Genomic DNA, 25,955 nt, shown 5'->3' with positions numbered 1-25,955 from the left:
GGCTAGGCAGCAGTTCTGCAGACAAGGACCTAGCGGTTACAATGGAGGAGAAGCTGGATATGAGTCAGCAGTGTGCCCTTGTTGCCAAGAAGGCTAACACCATTTTGGGCTGTATAAGTAGGAGTATTGCCATCAGATCGAGGGACGTGATCATTCCCCTCTATTTGGCATTGGTGAGGCCTAATCTGGAGTACTGTGTCCAGTTTTGGGCCACCCACTACAAGGAGGATGTGAAAAAATTGGAAAGAGTCCAGCAGAGGGCAACAAAAATTATTAGGGGGCTGGAGCACATGATTTACGAGGAGAGGCTGAGGGAACTGGGATTATTTATTCTGCAGAAGAGAAGAGTGAGTGGGGATTTGATAGCTACTTTCAACTACCTGAAAGGGGGTTCCAAAGAGGATGGATCTAGACTGTTCTCAGTGGTACCTGATGACAGAATAAGGCATAATGGTCTCAAGTTGCAGTGGGGGAGGTTTAGGTTGGATATTAGGAAAAACTTTTTCACTAGGAGGGTGGTGAAGCACTGAAATGGGTTACCTAGGGAGGTGATGAAATCTCCTTCCTTAGAGGTTTTTAAGGTCAGGCTTGACAAAGCCCTGTCTGGGATGATTTACTTGGGGATTAGGTCCTGCTTTGAGCAGGGGGTTGGACTAGATGACCTTCTGATATTCTATGATTCTACGTAGTGTGTACACGGACATAGTTAGGTCGACATAAGATGCCTTATGTCGACCTGTGTCATGTAGACCAGTGCTCAGCCTATGAAAAAAGATGCATTGGCTGTCACTCCAATGGGCTTGTTTGGTAATGCAGAACCTTATGATTATAGGGCCAGATCCTGCCAGCATTTGGGGTGAGATCCTCACTCCTACCCTGCCCCCTTTACACCATGTACAAGACTAGGAAGCAGAAGGATCCTAATAGCTCCATACCCAGCCAGGGGATGATTCCCACCAAAGCAGGCACTGTGGGGACAGCCATCCAGTTGCTTTCTGAGGACTCCTTTGCAAGACCCAATGTAGGAGGCATACCAGGAGCAGGAATGGGAAGATCCTATCGGGGACAGGGCTGCAGGCATCACTGCAGAGATTCTGGGCTGCCATAACTTAGAGAGGCTCCCAGGTCTGTCTAAATTAGCTGAGAGCACCCTGCAGCCCCAGAGCAGCCCAGGACCAGAAGGGCACAGAGGTCCCTTCAAGCCACCTTAGCCCTTTAAGCTGCAAGATCTGTGCCCTGGGACACCAACATGACTGTTCACGTGAACAAAGTTACATGTTCGATTGAGTGTTGGCAGGATCAGGCCTATAAATTGTGCTGCTTTAAGGAGTATTTGGCTCTTCTATGTAACAGTGCCTATAAAATACATTCAATTTTAAGAGATGAGAGTCTTTCTTACTTTTTAGGAGACTGCAGTTTGGACACGGCTAACCAGGATGAGAAATCTGGACTCCTGCAGAATGAGCGTAGCTCCTCCAAGGCTTTCACAGTCTCTGTTTCCCCCTGCTCCCTGTATTCCTCTTCAGTAAGAAGCTGAAACACCAGTTTTTTTGATTTAAAAAAATTCTTGACTTTTCTAAAACAAAAAGAAACACAATTCATATTTCCAAATCTATCGCACATGGAATTCACATATGTTACAAATACATTCCTCCTCACATCACTATGACCTTTTCTTTCTTTCTGGCATCTACTATTAAGGGAACAGCATAAGATCATCTTGCCTTTGCATGAGGGAGAGGCAAATAGCTACGTTAAAAGTCCAACATAATGAGCCTGATTTTCATTCCCAAGGTCCATGTATATTTGCCTGTCTCATTTGGGTTGGATCCAAAGTCACTGAAATCAATGCAAAGTCCCACTGACTTTCAAAAGGTCCTGTATATACACAGAGAACCCTAATGGCAACTAATAAATGGATGCTTATCTAGTCATTTCCAGGTGCAACAGGGATTTGCACATGCAAAATACGCACACAGGGACGATGGGGCAGAAAATCAGGTCCAGTGTGCGCTTGGAACTTTGCAGAGGAACAGTGCTCTTAAAATCTTTTGCAAATTGTTCATATTGTTTACTTGTGCCTTAAAATTACACAGCTGAGTAGTATGACAAAAATATTGATAATCTGATGTAGCTGTTATGATTCTGCATAGTAATTTATAATGTATTTAGATATCACTTAGACAGTTCCCTTCTATTGACTGCTTTCAATTTTTGTTGTGGTAACTTTCAAGTTAAGACGAGCAAGGGCTGGATGCCCATAAACAGAGTTTAAACTCTATATAAATGTACCTGCACTAGCCAGCTGTGTTTGACTTACTCCTTCTCCCCTCGAGACAATGGAAAATGGATTGAGGCTCTTGTCTGTCATTGTTTGTGTGGTAAGGGTCAAATCCTGATGCCACTGAAGTCAGTGACAAAGCTCCCAGTGGGCTCAGTGGGACCAGGTTCTAGAGCTTACTAGGAGATCAGATTATCAGCAGTATGTACAGATGCCTACTAAACTGAATTATGCAGTTTGCTTCCTCTGTGATTATTTTTATCAAACCATCAAGGTTTGTTCTGTAGAATTAAGTAACAAACAAATAAATGTAAAATGTCCTGTTTGTAAAACCCATCAAAAACTTCCTTTCTGAAAGAGATTTTTCATATTATATTGCACCTCTCTCTTGGCTCTGCAGGAGCAGTCAAAACAAAAATTGAAATCATGCTAGGGGTCAGCACAGAAACAAAGACACTTTGATATGTCAGAGTATGTACTTATGGTAAGGTATATTTTGGCTACATTCAGCACTGGCTTAAACTGGTGCTTTTCCCATTGACTTCAGAGGGAGCTGAGCACCACTAACATCAGATAAATGTTCTTACATGATGCTGTTTAAAGCAGGTTTGTTCTTTTCAGCTGGGGTAGAAAAATCCGTGTTTGTCAAATGACAAGTTGTGCTAAAAACCCCCAAACCCACCACTTATCCAAGCTTGTAGGGGAAGGCAAAGAAATATTAAAATGGTTTTTAAAAACCAAGTGGTGGTAAAGCATAAAAATTATTACTTATATTTTCTAAAGTTGCTGTGGTTCAGCTTTTGATTTCCCGTAGACTCCTTAGTTCAGTGTAACAAGTTGGGACTGCTTTTAGAATCATCATTTGTGTGTTACTGTTGACATGATAAAACATATTTCAAATTCACAGGACAATAGCAAACAGAAGCTTGTTCCCATGTGGCTACACAGCATATACAGGAAAGCCAAAAACACGACTGAAAAGTGCTCCAAACTACGTTCTCCATCCTGGAAGCAGCTCCATATGAGTGGACCCCAGCTCCAGCACACAGCCCCACTTCTATAGAGTGGGTTCCATGCAGGTCCAGGTTTCTGCCCCTATTGAGCTCAGTGTAGTGTTGGGGCCTGGTAAGAGTAAATAAGGATGTCGGGGGTGAAAACCTGGGTCTATTGAAGTCACTAGCAAACTCCCATTGACTTCAATAGGGGTAGGAGTTCACCCCTGAACTCTACCCTTAACAGTGATGACCAATTAACCTACAGTTTTATCAGAGTATCCTAATGTCAATATCTCATGTCATCTTGTGGTAAGTGTTTTGTCCCATAGGAATCTGCAGGTAATTCTTGTTAAAAATCAAAGTCCTGTCAGACCTATTAAACCATGATGTTGTCACTGCAGTCTAACCAATCAATCGAATGAAAAGCCATCAGTTACCAGATGCTGCAGAAAAGCTGTTCAATGTGTATTTATGAAGGTTACAGTCACAGTTCTCTATACAGTAAGATTCATGCTTAAAACTCCTGCATTGAGAATTATTAAATTTTTATGCATTGGGGTTTTGAGCCTTGTCTCTAATGTAAGTATTCATTAGGTAAGAATATGTACTAGGATTAGTAACTGACAGATAATTGTCATTTTATGTGGGTTTTATTATTAACCTTTTAATATTACCTTATAATACAGTGATTTATATGTTCAGAAAATGGATACCAACCTGCCCACAAAAGAGACCATGCCAAGGGGATAGCACAGGCCTTTTGAACAGAGGATGATAGCTATTACTGCATATGCAACCTGTGGGATGGTGACACCAAAATAAATCAAGACAAAGGCTATTAATTGTAATGTCCACGTCAAGAGGGTTATGCTTCGCTCATTGGTAAGTGGTCCATGCTTGTAACAAACCACAAAGCTGATAAATCCAATAGTCAGAAAATACCCTGTGAAAGCAGAAAAAAATGCCATATATAGAATGATACAAAGGATTAACTTTAATGGTAGACTGACAGCTTAAAACTGCCACACAGCAAATCTCACTGTTAACTCCTCATGCTGTCTACTATGTACTTTGGGAACATGAAGGGCCTGATATTTAAAATACATATGCAAAAAACTGCATGCAGTGGCACACTGGACTTGAGTATGTAATTACGATGACTGCATACATAAACTGTATCTGCATGTGCAGATGGCAAGTTAAAGGCATAACTGGCTATCTATGTGCCAAAATATCCTGTATGTTTGTTTATTTAGATTTAAATCATAACTTACAATGCTTATCCAAGGCAGTAGGCATTCTAAAACACCATTAGCAATACAATTACATGTCAGAATTTAATGCTCATTAAAATTATCAGTTTAATTCACCTGTATGTGCAACTGCAGGAATGGTGTGCAACTGCACTGTTGAAAGGCCCTAATTATACCTCAATACTTGTGTAAACATATGCATGGATTAGGCTCCATACTAACAATAAGTCAGTATTTATTTTCAAATAAAATGTTGTAAATGAAGCTGATAGGCCTGCAAATACAGTATGTGTATCAAATTAATTTCACTCATGCTAAAAGCACATGGTCAAGACATGCTTCCCCTCCTAATTGGTGAAGAGTGAATGCTGAAAGGTCTGGAGCTTCAGTTTGGATATGCATCCAAAGGAGTCCATGCTTATTCAACACTGTACTTTTTTGTTTCAGCGAAGCTGGCAATTCTGCAAGAACAATTTTTCTCACTGTACTTTTCTCTGTGTGCTTCAGGGTTGCCACCAAAGCAAAGGTGAGTGAACATAAAAAAATAATAATTGAAAATGATATCGTATTCAACTGAGTTGAAAGCAGTTAGTGAATATTAACAGGCACAGAGCATAAGGGGCTGGCATAGTGGCCTAAGAGCAGTGCTCTGTACTGCTAGAGCAAGTGGGGAGAACCAAGTTACAAGCTTGTATCCCAATCTCTCTCCCCCAGGCCAGCAGGGGGCATGAGAATTTCTTATGACTTCTATATTAGGAAATGCTTTAAGAATAAGTGCATCCTAGCTCCATTTCCCAGTACCAGAGATGCGTGCTGTGCTCAGGGAAGATAGCACTGTTTCTACCATTACCAATGTCTGGTAACTCCAGGGAGGATGGCTTTAGCTGATAATAGAGGCTGCACAGTTGTTTTGACCAAGGAAGATGCTGAGGAAATGTGCCGAAGCAATAGGTTCCCCAGCCCCCTTGGAAACTCCCCCTTTCCAGGCAGCACAACCCCCACTCCAAACTCCAGACAGAGAGGAGATTGTAGCTGTCTTCTCCCACAACCACCTCCCTCTTTGCTTCCATAGTGGGTTTGAAATGGAAATGACTGGAAACATAAGATGGGCAAAACGTTCCCTCTTCTTCATGCCTCTACAAACCAACCTCAAACTCCCTATTTAAGGATCTAATGAGAATAAATGCTCGTTTAAATGGATTAGGAGCCTTCACAATCCTCCCACACCTCACATTCATGAGAGAAAAATATTAAATCAGACGCAGTTCTTACAAACTGTTCGTTCTGACCTCTTAACAAAAACCTGTCCGCTGTACATTTCTGCTCATTCTCTTACCCAGTAAGTAGTTTCTATATTCAGACCACAGCCACTTCATTTCCCCTTGCAAACAGTAAATAAAGTAGAGAGAGGACATCCAGCAGCCACTCATTAAAATCCCAAAGGTGCTGTGCTGGGAGTAAAAGAAAATAATTAGTGAACCAGCTAGCTTGTGGTTTATTATTTATATGATGGTAGCATCCACAGGTCCCAATCAGGATTGGGACACAGTGGGCTAGGGATTTCACACACATACGCACTATCTGTATTGAAGAGCTTATGAGCTGATTCACTTGTTAACCCTGCTATATCATGCTTTGAAGTCTCAAGATAAGTGAGGTGAAGAGGAGCCACTGCATGGGATTTTTGTCCAAACTTCTTGAAGCTGTATCATGTCTCGGTATTATAATAATAGTAATAATTAATACTTAACTCTGACATGTTTTATAGAGACCAAGGCATCTGGGGGGAAGGGTGGCATAAGAGTCAGCCCTGCCTTCGTGAGACAATTTTGCTACTGGATATGAAAAATCAAGTCAAGGTTACAACTGCCACAAAACTTATGGTTTCATTTTGACTGATTTGTTGACTCATGACATAAGCAAACTGAGCTGAGAGACTAAAATCACACCCCTGTAATTATGGTTTCAGAATAAATGCTCGTCATTGTACATCAGCAAACGTAACTGTTGATTTCAGACTTTGGAGGGCAGTCTATCTAGGGCCTGATTCTAATCTTAGGTACACTGGTTTTACACTGAAGTAAACCCCCATCAATGTCAATGGAGTTACTCTGTCATAAAACCAATGAGAGATCAGAATCTGGCTCCAGACTTGCTATTTTGTTTTCCACATGGTACACCTACCTTTGGAATAAATCTTTTAAGTGTCAACAGGAGAAAGACTAGCGTAGCAAGAACACCCAATGCCACTCCAGCAGAGTAATAGAACATAGCACTCCTGTTAGGGAACAGCAAGGTGGGGGACACTGTAAAAACCTTTTACTGAGTTTCAACTGGTTTGGAAGTACCAAAAAGTGTAATGCTGCACTTAATCACACAGATTGTCAGCTCTGACTTCATCTGCTTTGCACTGCGGAGGCAGAACGAGGCAGCCATAAAGAGGCAGCTGAGAATTCCCTGACAGAGGAATCTTTGGGTGTCACAGATGGCTGTATGTTGCCTGTTCATCCCCAACTCCTGTGTTAGGGTGGCAAGAGGTCTGTGGGAGGATGGGGGGCAGTGCATGGCATTCCCTGAATGGTGCCCAGATGACCTTGTGGGATGGGGGCAGCTGGCAGAACTTAGAGCGGCTCTTAAGTTACACAAGAGTCACATTAGGTCCCAGCCAGCTCCTCTGCTGGGCTGAGTGTGAACTCAAGGGAGCTGAGGATCCAGTACTCTTTAAAAAACAAACAGCATTAGATTACTAGAGTTGTAAGAATTAAAAATCATCTCATTGCCTTTTCCTTATTTCAGCTTTTATTTACTTTTCCATATCTAAAAATCTCAACAGTGAAAACACCGCAGTTCCACTTTTGTTTATCATGTTTCTAGGGTGAGGTGGAGGCGGGGGGGCAGTAGAGACAGTGAGGCCCAGATGACCTCATTTGACACACACTGCCTCCCTAAGATTCCCACACTCTGGGGGTGGGAAATCTGCAACCTCCCTTTATGCAGCACCCCCCAGGATTCATTGGTTCGTTGGGAGGGAGGTGATGGCTCTGCTTACTCTTTGCTCACTTGCTCATAGGGAGAATCGCAGGTGCAGTCCTTGTACACCCACAAGTGCTAGGAGCCATGATCTCGGAGGCCCTAACACAGCCACACAAGTGACAAATCTTTACATTACATCTCTCCTCTTCATGGCTACGTTATTATGATAGTTTACATACATTTTTCTTATTTCATTTTTTAAAAAACGAACAGTTGCTTGGGATCATTGAGCTATACAAATAAATAGAGAAGACAATGCATGAATAGGGACACACCAAGAACGCAATGACTCTGGAAAGAATACCAAGATAAAGGGGCTAATACTTACCTACTCAAGGCGTTTGCAAAATGGAACAGAAAAACACCAGCTACGAACAAAAGGATGAGTTTCCTATCCACCACTGAAAATCCAAAGAACAGCATTTTAAGCTAATTCATCTGGGTGATTTTAATTGTACAAATATTATCAGACAAGTCTCAGCTGTTCCATTATGGTAACTTACAACTCAGAATGCACTATTCAGGCAATAATGTTGGCAATATTATCCAGCCCATTTATTGGATGAATGGAAAGCATCACTCTACTTACTGTTTCGTTGTACACTCACAGTGTAGGGTACTTTCTTGTAGGGTTGGACTGTGAAACACACATTCTCTCCATATTGGTTTATGTTTATGACAGTTTCTTTAGATGCCTCTGATCGCCAAATGATTTGAACAACACACTTGAAAAATGCAAAAATAGTTTCTGAATTATGACAATTGCTTTCAGCTGAGATAGGCACAAACTTGAACATTTCTGTGCTGTTAATTTTCACCTGTAAACAGAGCAAAACAAAACATACATAGTAGGAACTCGGATCGATTGTATCTTTCAAAACCACTCTCAGTATTTGAACATAACATAGAGAGAAATAACAGAGCAGAAGCCTAGGGAATAGTAATCCCACTGCAGTCTCTTAAATCAGGTACCTAGTCCTACTGTACTTAATGATTCATATACAGCTTCACTGAAGTCAGTGGGCCCCCATGTGGGTGCATGGATCCATTTGAAGAACCAGATCCTAAGGTTACAATTCCATTATGGACACTGTGATGCTACACGTTTGACACACTACTAACACTGACTGCCCACATTTTCTTTGGCAGATGCCCAGGCTCACTTTTCTCCAGGGCCGGCTCTAGCCATTTCGCCGCCCCAAGCACGGCGGCACGCCGCGGGGGGCACTCTGCTGCTCGCCGGTCCCGCGGCTCTGGTGGACCTCCTGCAGGCGTGCCTGCGCAAGGTCCACCGGAGCCACCTGCCGCCCCCCGCGGCATGCCGCCCCAAGCATGCGCTTGGCGTGCTGGGGCCTGGAGCCAGCCCTGCTTTTCTCATAGGCTATGAATCCACTGTTCCTGAATTTTCTTGTGGTTAAGGATGCTAACGGCACATTAGATGTTAAGGGAGAACAAAAATGGAAATTGTCAGAAAGCAGAAGAGAGGGCGACGAAAACTGGAATAAAAAATCCAGCCCTATTCTCTTCAAGAAGGACTGAGCTATAATACTGATCTTCTCTACTTTCTGAACAGGGAAATTCCTCCTGATGCTTAAATTGTGAACTAATGAGCCCGGACATCTGAAATAATGGATGCCCAACGACAAGGAGAAGCATTATCTCATCTAATAAGAGAGGCTTCTTTATTGAAATGCAAGAAGAGAGTGATCTGCTGGGGAAAATTCTTAGCTGCTCACTTTTAAGCATTTACATCAAGAAACTTTCCCAGTTGCTGGATGTGATCACTGCCTAAAGTCTGCCACTGCTCATAAAAATGACCATACACATTGTATCTGCCTGGAGAAAAAAGTTCTGGGCAGGGATGAAGAGGAATCTCCAGTTCCTTACACCTGGAAGCCCATTCCTCCAGCAGAGGTGAAGTGAAACTGTTTCTTTCCCTATCTAGGGAGTCAACTCCTCAGAAGAGCCAAAGAGAAGATCCTGAACTTGCTCTTTAGCACAGGGGTTAAAGAGGTGCTCTAAGCTTCTGGTGCTTTCAATAGTAGTTGAGACTTAGTACTTTGCAGTCCAACGCGAATATCTTACAAGGTGCACCCTTGCCACTCCTGTCAGTATTGGAAATATGCATCTGATATTATGTAGCCTTGTTCTTGTTTTTGCTGTCAAAAAGTCATATAACATCCAATACACACAACACAGTTGAGTTGACATTTCTCTGCCTCTCAGCAAAGAAATAAAGCCCCCCATCCGTGCAACAAATAAGAGACATCAAACTACTAAGTCAGCCACACTAGAAGTGAAAGCAGCATGCCACTAAAAGAAGCTTCTTTTAGGCTCTGTCTATGCAACCCTCAGACTGATTTCATACTGAGATGCACCTGATATCTTATATTTTGATCAGATTGGTTGCTGGGAAAACATGTAATATATTAAAAATCTGAAGCAAGCTCCAAACACAGAATTTTACCTGAAGAGCTGACCAAATATATTTTAAGTTCATTGTTCCATTTTGCATATAACAGTAACAATCTGCATCTGGTTTTTGGATAACGTCCATTTCCTTCAAATGGCTACAGTTTTTGTCTAAAGAAAGAAAAACACTAAATGAAGTGCATGTCAACGTGTGGGCACATGTTCACTTCCTCCATTCATGCTTTTATTGTATTGTAGTTCGATATTTCAGAAGACATAAGCAATTTGCAGAAAGTCTGACACAAAAAACCTGCTACAGGTAAATATTTTCAGAAACTCTGAAATGACTTAGGAGCCCAATTTGAAAATTCAGACATGGCCTGGGCACTTAGAAACTTAAGTACCAATGATTTTCAATGGAATTTAGGTGCCTACATCACTTTGGAACATTCTGTCTCTAGCCTGTTTTGGCTTTTTACTACATTTAGAAAAAAATGGCTTTTGCTAGTATTTTGATAGCATTGGGATAAGGCCCATGGGCCAAATTCACTATTGGAATAAGTAGGTGTAACTCCAGTGCTTAAACCAATGGTGAATTTGACTGTAGAAGTCTAATGAGGAAAACAGGCTTTTAATTTTAAAATAGTCATTTACCATACGATATTGCTGCTGATTGAAGAAGTTTTAACATCATAACCTATTTGAAGCAGAGAAAGTGTAATTTTGTTATTTTTAAGTAGTATATTAAAATATGTAATCAAATTTTTTCTCCTACATGTTCTGAATGTTAACATAATTTTCAGTGATAACACCTTGTGGTGAGGGTAATTAGCTGTCTCTAGCACTCCTGTCTAGACTGGACTGGCAACTTGTCTAATCAATCATTTCCATTGTCTTGCTTCATGGAAATTTTAGAGACTCCCTACTGCTTTCAAGATTAGATACATACCTCACAGTATAAATATCCCTAACTGATTTGTGGGGTGAATTTTCAAGAGCGTACATGAAAACCTGCACACACACACAAAAACTGCCCTATAGTGTATCATCTCAAGATTTCAGGAACATAATTAAAGAGCAGAATAAAAAAACATAATATAGCTGTTAACTCAGGGAAGAATTTGGTCCACTGAAGAGAAAACTAGGTATGAATGTAACATCTGAATAATACAGGACAGAATGTTGTCAGACACTGAGGATAGCAAAAGGAGTTCCTGTGCAGACTAGGGACTACTCTACACTTGCAAAGCTAAAGCAGCAGCGCTTTAACATGGTTTGTGTGGTTGTGGTGCAGCGCTGGGAGAGAGCTCCCCAAGAGCTCTAAAAAAAACCACCTCAAGGAGAGGCATAGCTCCTAGCACTGGGGCACTGTTTACAGCGCAGCTTTACAGCGCTGAAACTAGCTGTGCTCCGGTGGGTATTTTTTCACACCGAGCAAGAAAGTTGCAGCGCTGTAAATTGCCAGTGTAGACAAGCCCTTTAGTCAACTCAAAGAAATGCTATTTGTAGGTAAAAATTCTGGGACAGGTATGGTACCTGCAACTGTTTTAACCTTTTATTTAATTGGCTAGATTTCAAGTAGACAGTTTCCCTTGAAATCCTGTCTCAGGAACAGTGGGCTCTTTGATTCATTCACTACAGGTTCCAAAAAGTTCCAGTGTCTTGTGTATAGCAAACTGAGCATTCAGAAAGGAGGAGCTAGCAATGAGTCAAGTAAGGAAGTACTGCATTTTCCTGATTCTTTAAATGCTGCCACTGTTAGCACCCATTTTATGGGAGCTGTTGTATGAACAGTGGCAGTCTACCATGCAGCTCGCCTAGGCAGAATCAACTAGATTTACAGATTCTGAGGCCAGAAGGCAGCACTGTGATCATCTAATCTGACCTCCTGTACAACACAAGCCAGAGAACTTCTTCCACAAAATAATTCCTGGAGCGGAGCTTATAGTAAAACACTCAATCTTGATTTAAAACTTGTCAGTGATGGAAAATCCATCACAACTCTTGGGAAATTGTTCCAATGGTTAAGTACTTTCATTGTCAAAAATGTATGCCTTATTTTCCATTTGAATTTTTCTAACTTCACCTACCAGTCATTGGCTTGTGTTATACTTTTCTCTGCTAGACTGAAGAGCCCATTGTTAAATATTTTCCCCACATGTAGCTTATACCACACCACTATTATCTCTTGAAGTTCTGTGGGACTAGGAAATCCTCAAGAGTCACAGCAAAGATGGTTGAATAGATAGGCTGTATATTGAACTTGGCTGGGGTTGGGGGGGTTAAGACAAATAGATGTAACCATTTCAGGTTGTGAATGGGATGATACCTATTGTTCTAATTCAGAAATAAACATAATAGAAAAATATTGATTCTAAGAGATTTGTTGGCTTCCGGCCTCTGGATCTTTCTACAGGGCAATGCTATTTTAGGTAGAAGTGGAAATTTTAGAAACTCTAGGAGATTCCCCTTGGCCAGTACTGACTGGAGGCAATCTGCTTCCACTACCTTTGAACCTCTAGAAGCTTGCCTTCTCTCTGAAAAATGCCTGATTTGGGATGTAGTCTGGATCTTCTGAAGGGATGGAACCTATTATCCCAGAGCTGGTCTACACTGCCAAGTTTTTTTGTCAAGACAGTTTTTGGCGATGAAATTGCAGAGGTGTACAGAGTCCAAAGGCACTTTTTGTGACAAAATGCCTTAGTTGCAGCATTTTAATAAAACCACCTCAATGATAGTGATAAGGCTTTTTGTGCAAAGATTTTATTGCCAAAGTGCCAATATAAACACCTTGCTTTTATCGCTATCATTGGCCTTTAGAGGTGTCTCACAATGCCTGAAGTGACCACTCTTCTCATTGTTTTGAACTCAGCAGCCCTGCAGGCATGCACCTCTCCACTTTCAAAACTCCATTCTGACAACCAGTGTGCTGTGCTGCTCTGCTCTGGGGAAACAAAGAGCAAATCGTTAACTGGGGTTGCCAACCCTCCTGGTTTGGCCGGGAGTCTCCCAGAATCAGGCTCAATCTCCCAGACGCTACTGAAGCGAATATGGGAGATTTTAAGCCTCTAAAAGTCCAGCAGGGCTAAGGCAGGCTCCCTGCTTGCCCTGGCTCTGTGCCGCTCCTGGCATGTCTTGCAGCAGCTCATAGGCAGAGGCGTGGCTAGGGGGCCTCTGCGCGCTGCCCCTGCCCCAAGCGACAACTCCAAAGCTCCCATTGGCCGGGAATGGGGAACCGTGGCCAATGGAAGCTGTGAGGGTGGTGCCTGCTGAGCCACCTGGCCACCCCTAAGCCCAAGAGCTGCTGTCAGACATGCTGCTGCTTGAGGGCGCTACCTGAGGTAAGCGCTGCCCAGCCAGAGCCTGCACCCCAAACCCTTTCTCATGCCCCAACCCTCTCCCGCACCCCAACCCACTGCCCCAGGCTCAGCCCAGAGCTTCCACCCCCACCCAAACTCTCTCCCAGAGACCACACTCTCTCCTGCACCCCAACCCCAGCCCCATCCCACACCCAACCTCCCTCCTGGAGCCTGCACCTCACCCCCTCCACACCCCAAACCCCTGCCCTAGGCTCAGTCCAGAGCCCCCTTGCACATTCCAAACCCTTTGGCCTCCACCATCCCCAGCTTGTCCCAGCCTAGTGAAAGTGAGGGTGCAGGAGAGCGAGAGACAGAGGGAGAGGAGTGGGGCTGGGGACCCAGAGGCGTGAGGCAAGGTCATGGCCTTGGAGAAGGTGCAAGGAAAGGGGCAGGGCAAGGGTGTTTGGGTTTGTGCGATTAGACAGTTGGCAACCCTACCATTAATGCAGAATGCTCCTGCTGTCTCCCACATTGAACACAAGAGCCAGGCAGGTGTGTGTGTGAGAGAGACAGCCAGACTCTGAGCTGTGCAGAGCCAGGGAGGAAGGCAGGGGCTGATGTCAGGGTTCCCCCTCCCCCTGCCTCAGGACTGGTTGCTTCCCCTGGCTTACTGAACTTACAAGATAGTATGCCAACATTCACCCTCCCCCAGCACATACGGTCTGTTTCCCCTCCACACTCACACATCCACCCTGTCACACATAATGGCTGGAAATCTATTAGGATGCCCATGGAACAATGAGACTGAGAAACTTGCAACAAGGGATGCTGTACCTATCCCATGAGGCATTGCAAACCCTTCCATGAGCACCTTGTGCCCAGTTGAACAGAGGGATAGCTATCTATAGTGCACTGTTGAAAGAACTGCTAGTGTGGATGTGCTCCAGCAACACAAAGAGCATAGTGTGGACATGCAACAGCGGTTTAAGTAAAGTGCTTTAATAAAAGTGGCATAACTTCTGGTGAAAAAACTTGGCAGTGTAGACATTGCCCCAGTCACTATCTCTGGCAGAGTTACCTTGACTGGAATAATTATAGTAAGGCTATTTCCTACCTGGTCAATAGAAGAAGGAAAACAGCAAACATTAGAGTTGGGTCTTTTATAAAGCTAGCAGAAGGATAGCACCTCCCTAGACACTAGGCTGGAACTTTTATTTTCTGCTAGTTCTATTAGAACTTGAACTTTGGACCCCTAAATGGGTCCCTCCATCACAAGTAAAGGCAATGAACATACAGCCACAATTTCACATCTTATGCGTGTTGTAAACCAAAAGGTTCTGTGACAATGGCAATATTCCTCGCTAAAAGTCTGAATAAATCTTGGCTCACTTTGTATAAATAGGTGGGAGAGATCAAGAACAGACAAGTGGAAAGTCTGCAGAAGTTAGAAGACAGAAAATTCTCCTGGTGGCCTTTAATGAGTCAAAAGCCAGGACTCCTGCCCAGTCCAGTCAGTCTTTCTACAGTTGCACTGGTTGGTCAAAACTGTGGAACTGGTTCAATGGAAATAAGCTGGCCAGGGTGCATCTAAGGGCAGATAAAAAGTGTGATGCTCGAAGAGCTAAGAGTGGAGAGGAGACTCCATTATTACATTTTATTTACAGAACTGCCGATTTTTCTTTTCGACAATGTGTCTTTTTACCTTTGAAGAATGACTGTACTAACAATGTGAATCACCGGACGTGCGGTGCGTTTCATAAAACCTTTGTGCGGGTGGGCGCGGGGGGGCACAAACCTGCTTCACGTGGATTTTTATACAGAACCTAAGTTTCTCTCACATGTGGGGCACGTCCCAGCCTCCTCTGCGGAATCTCCGCCCCCGTGTATGCCCGGCACCCCCGCTGCCCTGCCCAAGAAATAACATGAAGCGGCCAAACGCCCGCTCCGCTGGGCTGCTCCCGGGTTCGCGCTTCAGGCAGATCGCGCTCCCTGGAGAGGGGCGACCGGCGAGAGCCCGGGACTTCGCGGAACCCCCGTCGGCCCAGGGCGGCTCCGCTGGGCCCCGCGCGGCTGCGGCTGCGGCTGCACTGGGATGGCTGAAGACACCCCCGCCCCAGGCGTTACCTGCTCCCGCCGCCGCCCCGCTCGCCCTGGCCGCCTTGGCCAGCGAGAGGAGGAAGAGGAACCGCAGCGGAAAGCCCGCAGGCTGCATCGGCCCCGCCGCCGTTTGAAGGGGCGCGTCGGAACCTGGAGCCGGCAGCCGAGACGCCACGAGCCCGGGCCGATGGATGGGCCGGCGCCGCGGGGCCCGCCTCTCCGCCTGGCTGCGAACGGCAGCAGCGGGAGGCCGGGCCGAGGCGATCGGCTGGCTGGGTCTGGAAGGGGCGGCCCCGCCTCTGAGGCGGGCGGGCGGGCGGGCGCCAGGCTGGGGAAGCCCGGGAGGGGCGGGGTCCGCAGCCGCGGGAGCTGTGCGGCTGCTCAGGCTCGCAGTCCCCTAGCAACTGCCTCGGCCGCAGATCGCGCTCCCGCTGTTTCTCGAGGGGGCGGACTCAGTGTCCCCGGGGAGCCTCGGAGAGGGGAGGTGTCCGCAGCTGCTGTGGAAGGGAAACGTTGAAACCTTTGCGCCTCACCTGAGTGGCCCGGACGGTGTGTGGGGTCCCGCCAGAGCAGGGGCTGGGCTGTGAGTGTGGCCGCGCTGAATTCTCCCCTGCTGTTCACCTGAGGGTTTGGTCACACCCGAACCGGAAGATAGGGCCCTGATGGCTTTGGATCTGGCTGGGGTTTCCATTTGTGGTTGGATGTGTTCCTGAAGGTTTCATTACATGATAGTCTTTAATTAAAAAATAATCTTTAATTCCTGGAGACTCCGGGGCAATTCTGAAGGGCTGACAACCCTAGATCTGCCCTGGAAGCACATCCCAATACCCTGGAGTTGGAAGGGTTTGAATTTCATGTTCTGGGTTGAGTTCATCTCTGTTTTGTTCAACAGAACATCTGTATGTGTCTGCTGAATGTCCTTTTTTGCTCCAGTCCACAGCTTCCTATTTATTTCAGGATCTACTTCAAAAATTCCTTCCTTATGCTTAAAATCATGTAACAGATTGGTCCTGGCTTTCTCAAACCTGGGCGACACTCAAAAATTAGATTGACCTAGTTACATTGCACAGGCTGTAAAAGATCTTGTGATCTGTGTGCCATCAGGGCCATCCCTAGAGATTGTGGTGCCCTATGTAGCCCCCCTGCAGGGGGACCGGCCCTGGGCCTCCGGGAGGGGCACCCCAGGCCTCTGCGGTGGGAGTCTGTGCCCAAGGGCTTTGGGAGGCAGGAGCAGCCAGTGCAGGGAGGCAGCAGGAGTTGGGCCCACCCCCACACTAATGGGTTGCTCCACTTCCTACCACCCCAGCCCCAACCTGCTTCGCTCCGCTCCCCCGGTTCCCAGGCTTGGGGAAAGAGGGGGAACCACCTCCCAGCACTCGCAGCATGGTTGGGGCCCGATCGCTCCACTTCCCACCACCCAATGAGCGCAGGGTGGGCCCGACCATGACCCTGACCCTGCTGTAGTCCCCCAGGACGCATAACTCAGGGTATGGGGTTGGGAGGGAGGGGCAGAGTGGGGGCGGGAAGAGACAAGGTGGGGCAGAGCAGGGGCAGGGGCTGAGACAGCTTCATGGGCCTTGCTGTGCATAGCCCACAAGGGGCCAGCTCAGCCATCCAGGGGATCGGGCTGGCCGCTGGAGCTGGATGCAGCATGCAGCCGCATAGGGTGCCCCAAATTTCCTAGTGCCCTAGGCAGCTGCGTAGTTTGTGTATGGGTAGGAATGGCCCTGTGTGCCATAGTTAGGTTGACATAACTCCTGGTGTAGACTGGGCTAGGTCAGTGGGAGAATTCTTCAGTCAACCTAGTTACTACCTCATGGAGGGATGGATTAATTACATCAATGGACAAACCCCTCTCAGGTATAAGAAGTGTCTACACTGTGGTGCTATAGAGCACATGGACTTTGTCTATCTTCTTCCCTATTTCCAGTTTTAGCACTGGCTTCCTCTGTCTTTTTTGAAAGAGTCTCATCACTGTTGACATGAGACCCACTTTCTTTGCAGCTATTATCATCTAGAACAGGCTTTGTCTCATCAACTGTCCATTTTACTTCAGTCTCACTCAATTATGTATCTTTTCTTGTCTTAATCTTTTAATATTTCTGTCTCACTGTTTGTTATTTAACTCTAGTTTTGTTATTTAACTTTGTTTTGACATGTTGGGAAACAGTTGGATTTGAATTGGAATAATTTGCAAGAAGTCTCTGAGCTACATGTATTTTAAACTTTAGACAATGTAGTAATAAGGAGGTTAAAGAGCAGATGATACTTTAGGGAAAACTTTGAAAAACATTCTGTTTAGGAGACATTCTGTTTTATATGTTATATTTTGTAACTCATTTTTTTTCCCAATGGTAGGGACACTTGCATGAAAACAGAATTGTTATTTCTCAGGACTCTTCTCCGCCTCCTGGCTAGTCTTCAGGTAGGGCCTGATGCTGCTCCCAGCGAAACCAGTGGCAAAACTCTTATTGTCTTTAGTATAGGGTTGCTAACTTTCTAATCACACAAAACTGAACATCCTAGCCCTGCCCCACACTTTCCCTGAGGCTCTGCCCCCCACTCACTACATTCCCCCTCCCTTGGTGATTCACTCTTCCACACCTTCACTCACTTTCACTGAGCTGGGGCAAAGAGTGTGGTGTGAGGGGGGTGAGGGCTCTAATTATGGGTGCGGGATCCAGGGTGGGGGAAGAAATGAGGAGTTCAGGGTGCAGGAGGGGGCTCTGGGCTGGGGCAGGGAGTTGGAGTGTGGGAGAGGGTGAGGGCTCCTGCTGGAGGTGCGGGTTCTGTGGTGGGGATGAGGGGTTTGGGGTCCAAGAGGGGGCTCCAGGCTGGGGGGTGGGGCCGAGGGATTTGGAGTGTGGGAGGGGGCTGCAGGTTGAGGCAGGGAGTTGGGGTGCACGAGGGGGTATGGGCTCTGGGCTGGGGCTGAAGGGTTTGAAGTGGATGAGGGGGTTTGGAGTGGGTCTCAGGCAGCATGCGGAACCCCATGCTCCCTCACCCTGAAACCAGACCTGCTGGTTGCTTCTGGGGCACAGCGCGGTGCCAGGATAGGTAGGGACTAGTGCTGACTGGAGCCACCAAGGTCCCTTTTCGACGAGGTGTTCCTGTTGAAAACCAGACACCTGGCAACCCTACTTTAATGGAGCAGAATCAGGTGCATACATGATCCTGTAGTTAAAGCACAGGACAGGGCATCAACAGGATTTGGTTCTGTCTCTGTATCTCAGTTTCCCTATGTGTTAAATACATATTTAAAAAAAGAAATGGGGTATTAATTATTTATCATTGTTAATTAATACCAAAAAGACCTATTCAGGTACCTATTTCATTAAGTGCTATTAAAACGTATATGAAAAAATCAAAGAATTTGCACCAAAGAATTTACAGTGTAAGGCCCTGCACACATGCTTAACTTTACTCTCATGAGCCGTCCCGTTGAAGTTCTGAAAAGTTCACGTTAGCTCCCATTAAAGTGTGCAAGTGTTAACAGGATTGGGTCCTTTGCTTGTATATTACATTCCATTTCCCTCCCCTCATCAGTTTTTGGTCTTTTTAGAGCCTGATTCTGCAAATGCTTAACATTATGCATGTTAAAAACAGATCACATGTTGGGTAAGAATGGATCACATGGTCAGTGTCAAATAGAAAAGCTTCCAGGCGGGACATCACCCCCACTCTGTCCTCCCCAAAAGAAATGTTGACAGTCTTCACCAACAATGGACTCAGTTCTTCTCAACTGATCTTCAAGAGCCAAGATAGGACTGGGCTTGGATCCAAAGCACAGGAGCTGGCATGACGTGCTTTCACCACTTCAGCACCTCAGTTTGAGAAACCAGCCAAAACTCAGGCACAGAGGATTTAGTATTTGTCTTCTCAATCTGTTATTCTGCACACTCTCCCCTTTCCTCTCCGGACACACAAAGTTTGGTCTGGATCCACACAATTCTATTTGGAAAGAAACAAGATTTCCTCATTAAAGGGGACGCTTGTGTCAGCCACCAAGCTGAGACAGCACAGATTAACCAGGCCCTCTGCCCCCCAAGAAGCAATCTCCTGAGTGAGATTTTGCAGATGCTATGGTGTAGACAAAGAAACTTTTCTTTGCCTCCTTCATAGCCACAGCAGAAGACTTCTAAAAAACCTTTAGTCTGACCTATCAAAATCTTTGCTCGGTCAGATGCAGTCTGAGTTCTCCACCACAAGTGCGCTACTCTTCTCTCTTGCTTCACAGGTCATCCGCAACTCAGGGCAAGATGTGAGGATGTGGCTGGAGAGCAAGAAGGATGTTTAAGCATTTGTTTATGTGTCTGTAAAATGTTTTCTTTTATCATATACTGTGAAAATCAATAAGCACGAATAGGTCAAGACTTTTTGGCATTACTAATGGCTAATTTTATAGCCAATCCTTTATTTGTCCTTTACGTTCTGTTTTGTCAGATTTCATACTTTTTGTCACTGCACAATTAATGTGTGCCAGATGGTCATGGCCTTTTTTTTTTTTAAATCTGGATTATTTAGCACCTGATCCAATTCTCAGTGGAGTCACTGGGGGAAGTCCATTGCATTCAATGAGAATTGGATCAGACCCTTGAATAGCTAACCCCTTTCCTTCATGGCCAATATTGTTTTTTATCTTGGCTTTTTTTAACATATACAAGGCCTGCCCACTGCCTTGCACCTTGTCTAGTCATTTACACCTGTGCCAAGTGGGTGGTTAAGCACTGTCATTCTGATTTGGTAGCCTTTTACACCCACTTTGCACTCACTCAGCACAGATATAAATGTGGATTCTACCTTGCAAGTTTCAAGGCAGTGGTGAATATGACCCAAAATAGTTTACATTAGATACAATGTGCAATATCTTTGATCTACTAAACATGAACTTCAGACTCTAAAGAAAGGAGCCACCAATAGTTTTGTTTCTTCAACGGTCTTTATCCAATTTGGATATTTGTAAGATTGCCTTTATCATCTTCTCTGTCACAACTGAAGTCATGGCTGAAATGTTGGACATGTTAGTTATGTTTATTCATGTAATGAATCAATTCCTATAAATATGACATCTCTCAGTTATATTTATTAACAGAACTGGTTTGTTAATAGCAACATTTATTAAAGGAATCACTCTCAGATTTTTGATTTGAGATATTCTATGTTAACCTATTTGACTTTTTTTTTTCTGAGAGAGCAGATCTGTGTTCAATTTTCTGCCTTTGCATTTTCATTCCTAGAGCTCTTTGCACTTCAGTGCTAGGTAACCTTGAATAAGTGTATTAGGGTTACAGTCAGTCAGTATGAATCAGAAGTAAAATGTAGCTTTAGGGGTCCACACTGTGTCAAAAACTATTAGAAACTTTTACAAGGAGAACATATTCAATCAAGCACGGTACAATATCAATTAGACAGTATTCAACCACACTAAGTATTCCTTGATAAAAGAGGCTATAATTCTGTTATGGTGGTGTCTGCTAGTGTTGTTACAGTTAAGGATGTAATCATCTCCTATTTGCAACTCTTATTTTCAGGGTGTTTGACCTCAGTTGTAATGCTAATAAACTTTTAAATTTGCTCTAGCTCAGGAGAGGGCAAACTGTGGCCTGTGAGCCAGATCTGGCCCATCAGGGCTTTCAGTCTGGCATGCTGGATTACCAGCCCTGTGGCGCAGCGGGGCTAAGGCAGGCTCCCTGCCTGCCCTGACCCCACGCCACTCCTGGAAGCAGCTGGCACCTCATCCCTGCGGCCCCTGGGGTGGGGTAGAGGGCTCCATGCGCTGCCCTCGCCTGCAGACATCACCCACCGCAGCTCCCATTGGCCAGGAATGGGGTACCGCGACCAATGGGAGCTTTGGGGGTGGTCTCTACAGGCGAGGGCAGCATGCAGCGGGGCCAACTGCCCCACCCCCATGAGCCACTGCCGGACATGCTAGCCACTTCCAGGAGCAGCACAGGATCAGGGCAGGTAGGGAGCCTGCCTTAACCCTGCTGCGCACCACTGCCACCCCGGAACCACTCAAGGTAAGCAGTGCCAGGCTGGAGCCCACACCTGAATCTCTGCCCTGAGCCCCCTAACTCCCTGCCTTGAGCTTCCTGCTGTACCCATCCTGCACCCCAACCCCCTACCCTGAGCCCCCTCCCGCACTCTGCACCCCCTCCTACACCCCAGCTTCCTGTTCTGAGCCCCCTTCTGCACCCCAGCCCCTTGCCCCTTCCTGCACACCACATCCCCTCCTGCACCCCAACCCCAGCCCTACATTCATGGCCCTGCATACAATTTCCCCATCCAGATATGGCCAAAAAGTTTGCCCAACCCTGCCCTAGCTAAAGCGTGGTGTCCAGGCTTAAAGGCAAATGATTTTTTTAAAATACATTTATTTACAAATATGGTATGAAAGAATGGAGGAAGTTATTTACTGCTTTCGGCCATACTAGCTGAAGATGTTCCCTCACCATACCTTATAAGATTAATAGGACTGAGCAGGATTAGAATATTTGGTTGGGAGACAGCTAGAGAAAATGTAAGTGTTGCAGGCAATGATGTTGATGATTCAATAGACTCTCAGCCAATACTGAGCCAAACAGTACATCAGTGTAGAAGACCTTGTGCTCTCGTTTTGATGAGATATAAAATCAAGGTCCAGGCTGTGGCATCAGGAGCTCAAATACCACTATCGTAGTCTAACTTTCTAGTTTCTTTTACCATCCCTATCTGTGGTGACTAAAATTTCTGTGGTACATTTTGCAGTATTGTTAATGCTGGTGTCTTGGGCACATTCCAATTTGGACCATTCTATTCTGATTCAATACACTCCCTGTACAATTCCAGTTAGATACACTTCCTTAACTGTGTGTGGTGTGCTGTTGAATAGTAACCTTCAGTGGTGGGTAGAGAGGATCTTAAGGTGTGGCATAAAAAACCTAAGGGCTTGTCTACATCAGAAAGTTGCAGCGCTGGTGAGGGAGTTACAGCGCTGCAACTTTGAAGGTGTACACATCTGCAGGGCATCACCAGCGCTGCAACTCCCTGTTTGCAGCGCTGGCCGTACTCCCGTTTTGTCTCGGGTGTAGAGGATCCAACGCTGGTGATCCAGCGCTGGTAATCCAATGTAAACACTTACCAGCGCTTTTCTTGACCTCCGTGGAAGGAGGAAGCCTCTGGTAATCAAGCTGGTCTCCTTCCCCAGCTTGCTCTCGCGTTCCCGGAACCCCGAGCAAGCAGGTCTCCTTCCCTGCGGTTTGCAGGGGGGTTCGGGAACGCGAGAGCAAACCGGGAAAGGAGACCAGCTTCGCCGCGGTTTGCTCTCCCGTTCCCCGAGCAAGCAGGTCTCCTTCCCTGCGGTTTGCAGGGGGTTCGGGAACGCGAGAGCAAACCGCGGCGAAGCGGGTCTCCTTTCCCGGTTTGCTCTCTCGTTCCCGGAACCCCGAGCAAGCAGGTCTCCTTCCCTGCGGTTTGCTGGGTGGCTCCGGGAACGCGAGAGCAAACCGCGGCGAAGCGGGTCTCCTTTCCCGGTTTGCTCTCTCGTTCCCGGAACCCCGAGCAAGCAGGTCTCCTTCCCTGCGGTTTGCAGGGGGTTCGGGAACGCGAGAGCAAACCGCGGTGAAGCTGGTCTCCTTTCCCGGTTTGCTCTCTCGTTCCCCGAACCCCGAGCAAGCTGGTCTCCTTCCCTGCGGTTTGCAGAGGGGTTCGGGGAACGCGAGAGCAAACCGCGGCGAAGCTGGTCTCCTTTCCCGGTTTGCTCTCCCATTCCCCGAACCCCCCCTTGAAGCCGCCCAACAGCGCTGCAGTGTGGCCACATCTAACACCACTTGCAGCGCTGGTTGCTGTAAGTGTGGCCACTCTGCAGCGCTAGCCCTATACAGCTGTACTAATACAGCTGTAACTACCAGCGCTGCAAAATTTTAGATGTAGACATGGCCTAAGAGGCCATGGTGAGTTGGAAGATTTCTGAGGTGAGGGCCATCGACTTCTTCAGCATCTAAGCTTTTATTATGCAAAAAGTGAGTTTTATCTTTTATGGGTGACAAAGAGAACCTTTCAAATGGGAATCAAGTATAAACGAGTGCAGTGCTGTTCCATGATGTCTCCTGAGCATTGGCTGCTTCTCATGGCTTTCCCAAGCTGCAGCAGGGTGAAAACTCCCCAGAGTCATTTTAGTTTTCACTGCTGCTTTTCAGAATCCTCTGGACCAAATGAAGATAAGATTAAATTACTCTGGACACACTGTTGTTATATGATCCTCTGAAGCAACTGGGGATCCCACAATAATCCCTGATGGGAAACTCAGGTAACTAACAGCAAGCACACATCCAATCAAGTGTAGCATCAGTTTTAGTATTTGTTTAATCCTCTGTCAGGGTCCTGCCGCAGCTGGACACAATGGGTTTTTTTCCCCATCTGAATTTTCCATAAGGCTATGTTACATCAATCACCCAATATTTGAGACTTCCCTAAAATAAGATCATATCATCTGCAATGATTGCATGCAACTGTTGGAAAAGTTAATACAATTTTTGGTATAACACTGAATTCCTTTTCAACTCTCCCTTAAAGACCTCAGCCATTCTGCCAGCATCTCTTCTTCTTGACCTTTCAGTTAAGATCCTCAATTTGGGATATTGCAGATAATTAACTCTATGCATTTTATGACTTTTTAAACCAAACTTGCTACTTTTGGATAATTTAAGCATTATACCTAGATGAATAGAAACTTTTTCATTAATCCGTGTTTTAGATAATTTTAATATAAGCTTTAAAAAAATTTTAACATCTGAAATATTCTCTGTTGTGGGGTTGGTGAAGAGTATAAACTGCCTTTGCAGGAGGATTCAATAAGTCTGTCCATTCCCAACTATTGTGATGCAATGATTTGTTAAAATGTATTTTACAGCCTATTGCATAGCTCTTAAAACCTAGCAGAGGATTCTAATTTCAACCCTCAGTTGAAATCACTACACAAAGTCAAGATGACTAAGGGCTCTTTCTCTGGTCATTTCCTCTTTTTTCCCCTCCCTCCTCCACCTTTTCTCTTTTGACATCAGCAAATAGTATAATTTGTTTGCATTTACAGAATGTTTTAACTTTTTGTCCAGAACCAGTGGTACAGGTTTGTTAGCTCTACCACTATTCTCTTTTTCTCTGGTCTGGCAGGTGGTTGTTAGATTGTGTGTCATTCGTAGGAGGTGAACATCAAAGGAAGTGGGTTTGACTGTGAAAGGAGATTTGTAACCCAAGTACTTAGTATTTGGCTTTGTAGAAAAGCAAGAGAAAATGGCAAAACAGAGAGCCTTTCTGCTTTGAGCTTGCCCCGTGTAATCAAAATAGCACCGTTTCTGTATGTGCTTAAGCACACTTCTGTCTTTGCCTTCATTTATTTGGAATTGAGAGCTACTTTATTTCCCTTTAAACAACATCACATGCTTTTGTGTATTCTGTTGAATGTTTATTCTGACAATACAAATCATTCATGCTCCGTAAGTGCCCTTGCAAATAATACAGTTTATAACCAAGTACTTTATGGTGTCTTTTTATATTTGATTTAAATGAGCTTTCATAGTTAAAAATAGTCAGAAGAGCCATTTCACACTATTTTGTTAATCTCTAACCACCTTTTCAGAAGTGCATTAGTTTGAACTATTTTTCAGCCAAAATATGGTGGTGCTTTTTTGTGGGAGAAAAAATGATCTACAAGAAAATAGGTAGAGCTACTTGTTGTTACAGTAAGTTTATGCTAATTTCTATGCTTGATATTTATAGATTGTGGGCCAGATTCTGCACTGTTAGAAATATTTACTACTTCTAAAATGTAAATACTCTAGATATCTTTCATAATGCATGTTGAGGTTCAGTTTGGAACTGAACAATATAAATGATTTTTGAAAGGTTAGTAAAGTTTCGCTTTTTACTGATTAGGCAAATGGATCATGTTATTTGCACTCTCTTACGCCCTGTGTTTTTCTCTCAACTCTTTGCATATTTAACCTGAGTGCCAAATACTTATATCAGAGGTCGGCAACCTTTCAGGAGTGGTGTGCCAAGTCTTCATTTATTCATTCTCATATAAGGTTTCATGTGCCAGTAATATATTTTAACGTTTTTAGAAGGTCTCTTTCTATAAATCTGTAATGTATAACTAAACTATTGTTGTATGTAAAGTAAATAAGGTTTATAAAATGTTTAAGAAGTTTCATTTAAAATTAAATTAAAACGCAGAGCCCCCTGGTGCCCCAGAGGGAGTGAACCCACCAGGCAATGATCAAGTGATCTCTCTCCTGACATCCATCTCCACCTTCTGACAAACAGAGGCTAGGGACACCCTTCTTACCCATCCTGGCTAATATCCATTAATGGACTTAACCTCCATGAATTTATCCAGTTCTCTTTTAAATGCTGTAATAGTCCTAGCCTTCACAACCTCCTCAGGCAAGGAGTTCCACAAGTCAACTGTGCACTGTGTGAAGAAGAACTTTGGATGGACACTGTGGGAGAAGTGGTTCCTCAAGCACCCAGGACTGCATATTTTTTTCAGGAACAATTACAGCAGAGATATTAAGACTGTAATGCTTTCTTTGTGTTTCAAATATTT

General features: G+C 45.0%; 1 protein-coding gene and 1 long non-coding RNA gene across 4 annotated transcripts in view; one reads left to right on the top strand and one right to left on the bottom strand.

Annotated features, from left to right (window-relative positions):
• NEMP2 (nuclear envelope integral membrane protein 2) overlaps positions 1-15,525 on the bottom strand; it is a 56,802-nt gene extending 41,277 nt beyond the window's left edge. For 2 of the 3 annotated variants that reach the window (XM_030579961.1, XM_030579959.1), the window contains exons 1-8: positions 15,398-15,525; positions 10,030-10,145; positions 8,152-8,380; positions 7,891-7,963; positions 6,714-6,807; positions 5,866-5,980; positions 3,994-4,219; positions 1,400-1,576 (exon numbers count right to left, since the gene is read on the bottom strand). In XM_030579961.1, coding sequence (XP_030435821.1) covers positions 1,400-1,576; positions 3,994-4,219; positions 5,866-5,980; positions 6,714-6,807; positions 7,891-7,963; positions 8,152-8,380; positions 10,030-10,145; positions 15,398-15,485 — 1,118 coding nt within the window. In that variant the 5' untranslated portion in view covers positions 15,486-15,525. The remainder of the gene's footprint in view (positions 1-1,399; positions 1,577-3,993; positions 4,220-5,865; positions 5,981-6,713; positions 6,808-7,890; positions 7,964-8,151; positions 8,381-10,029; positions 10,146-15,397) is intronic. The other variant, XM_030579960.1, reaches the window with a different exon arrangement.
• On the top strand, positions 4,078-6,698 carry LOC115659588. The gene is made up of 3 exons (XR_004002599.1): positions 4,078-4,158; positions 4,977-5,055; positions 6,298-6,698. It is a non-coding gene; the product is annotated as an uncharacterized LOC115659588 (long non-coding RNA).
• Positions 15,526-25,955: the final 10,430 nt, after the last annotated feature.

Source organism: Gopherus evgoodei, chromosome 11, assembly GCF_007399415.2.
Source record: "Gopherus evgoodei ecotype Sinaloan lineage chromosome 11, rGopEvg1_v1.p, whole genome shotgun sequence".
Classification (NCBI taxonomy): Eukaryota; Metazoa; Chordata; order Testudines; family Testudinidae; genus Gopherus; species Gopherus evgoodei.
Note: the sequence above shows the minus strand (reverse complement) of the source record. Positions and strands in the feature narration are given on the sequence as shown.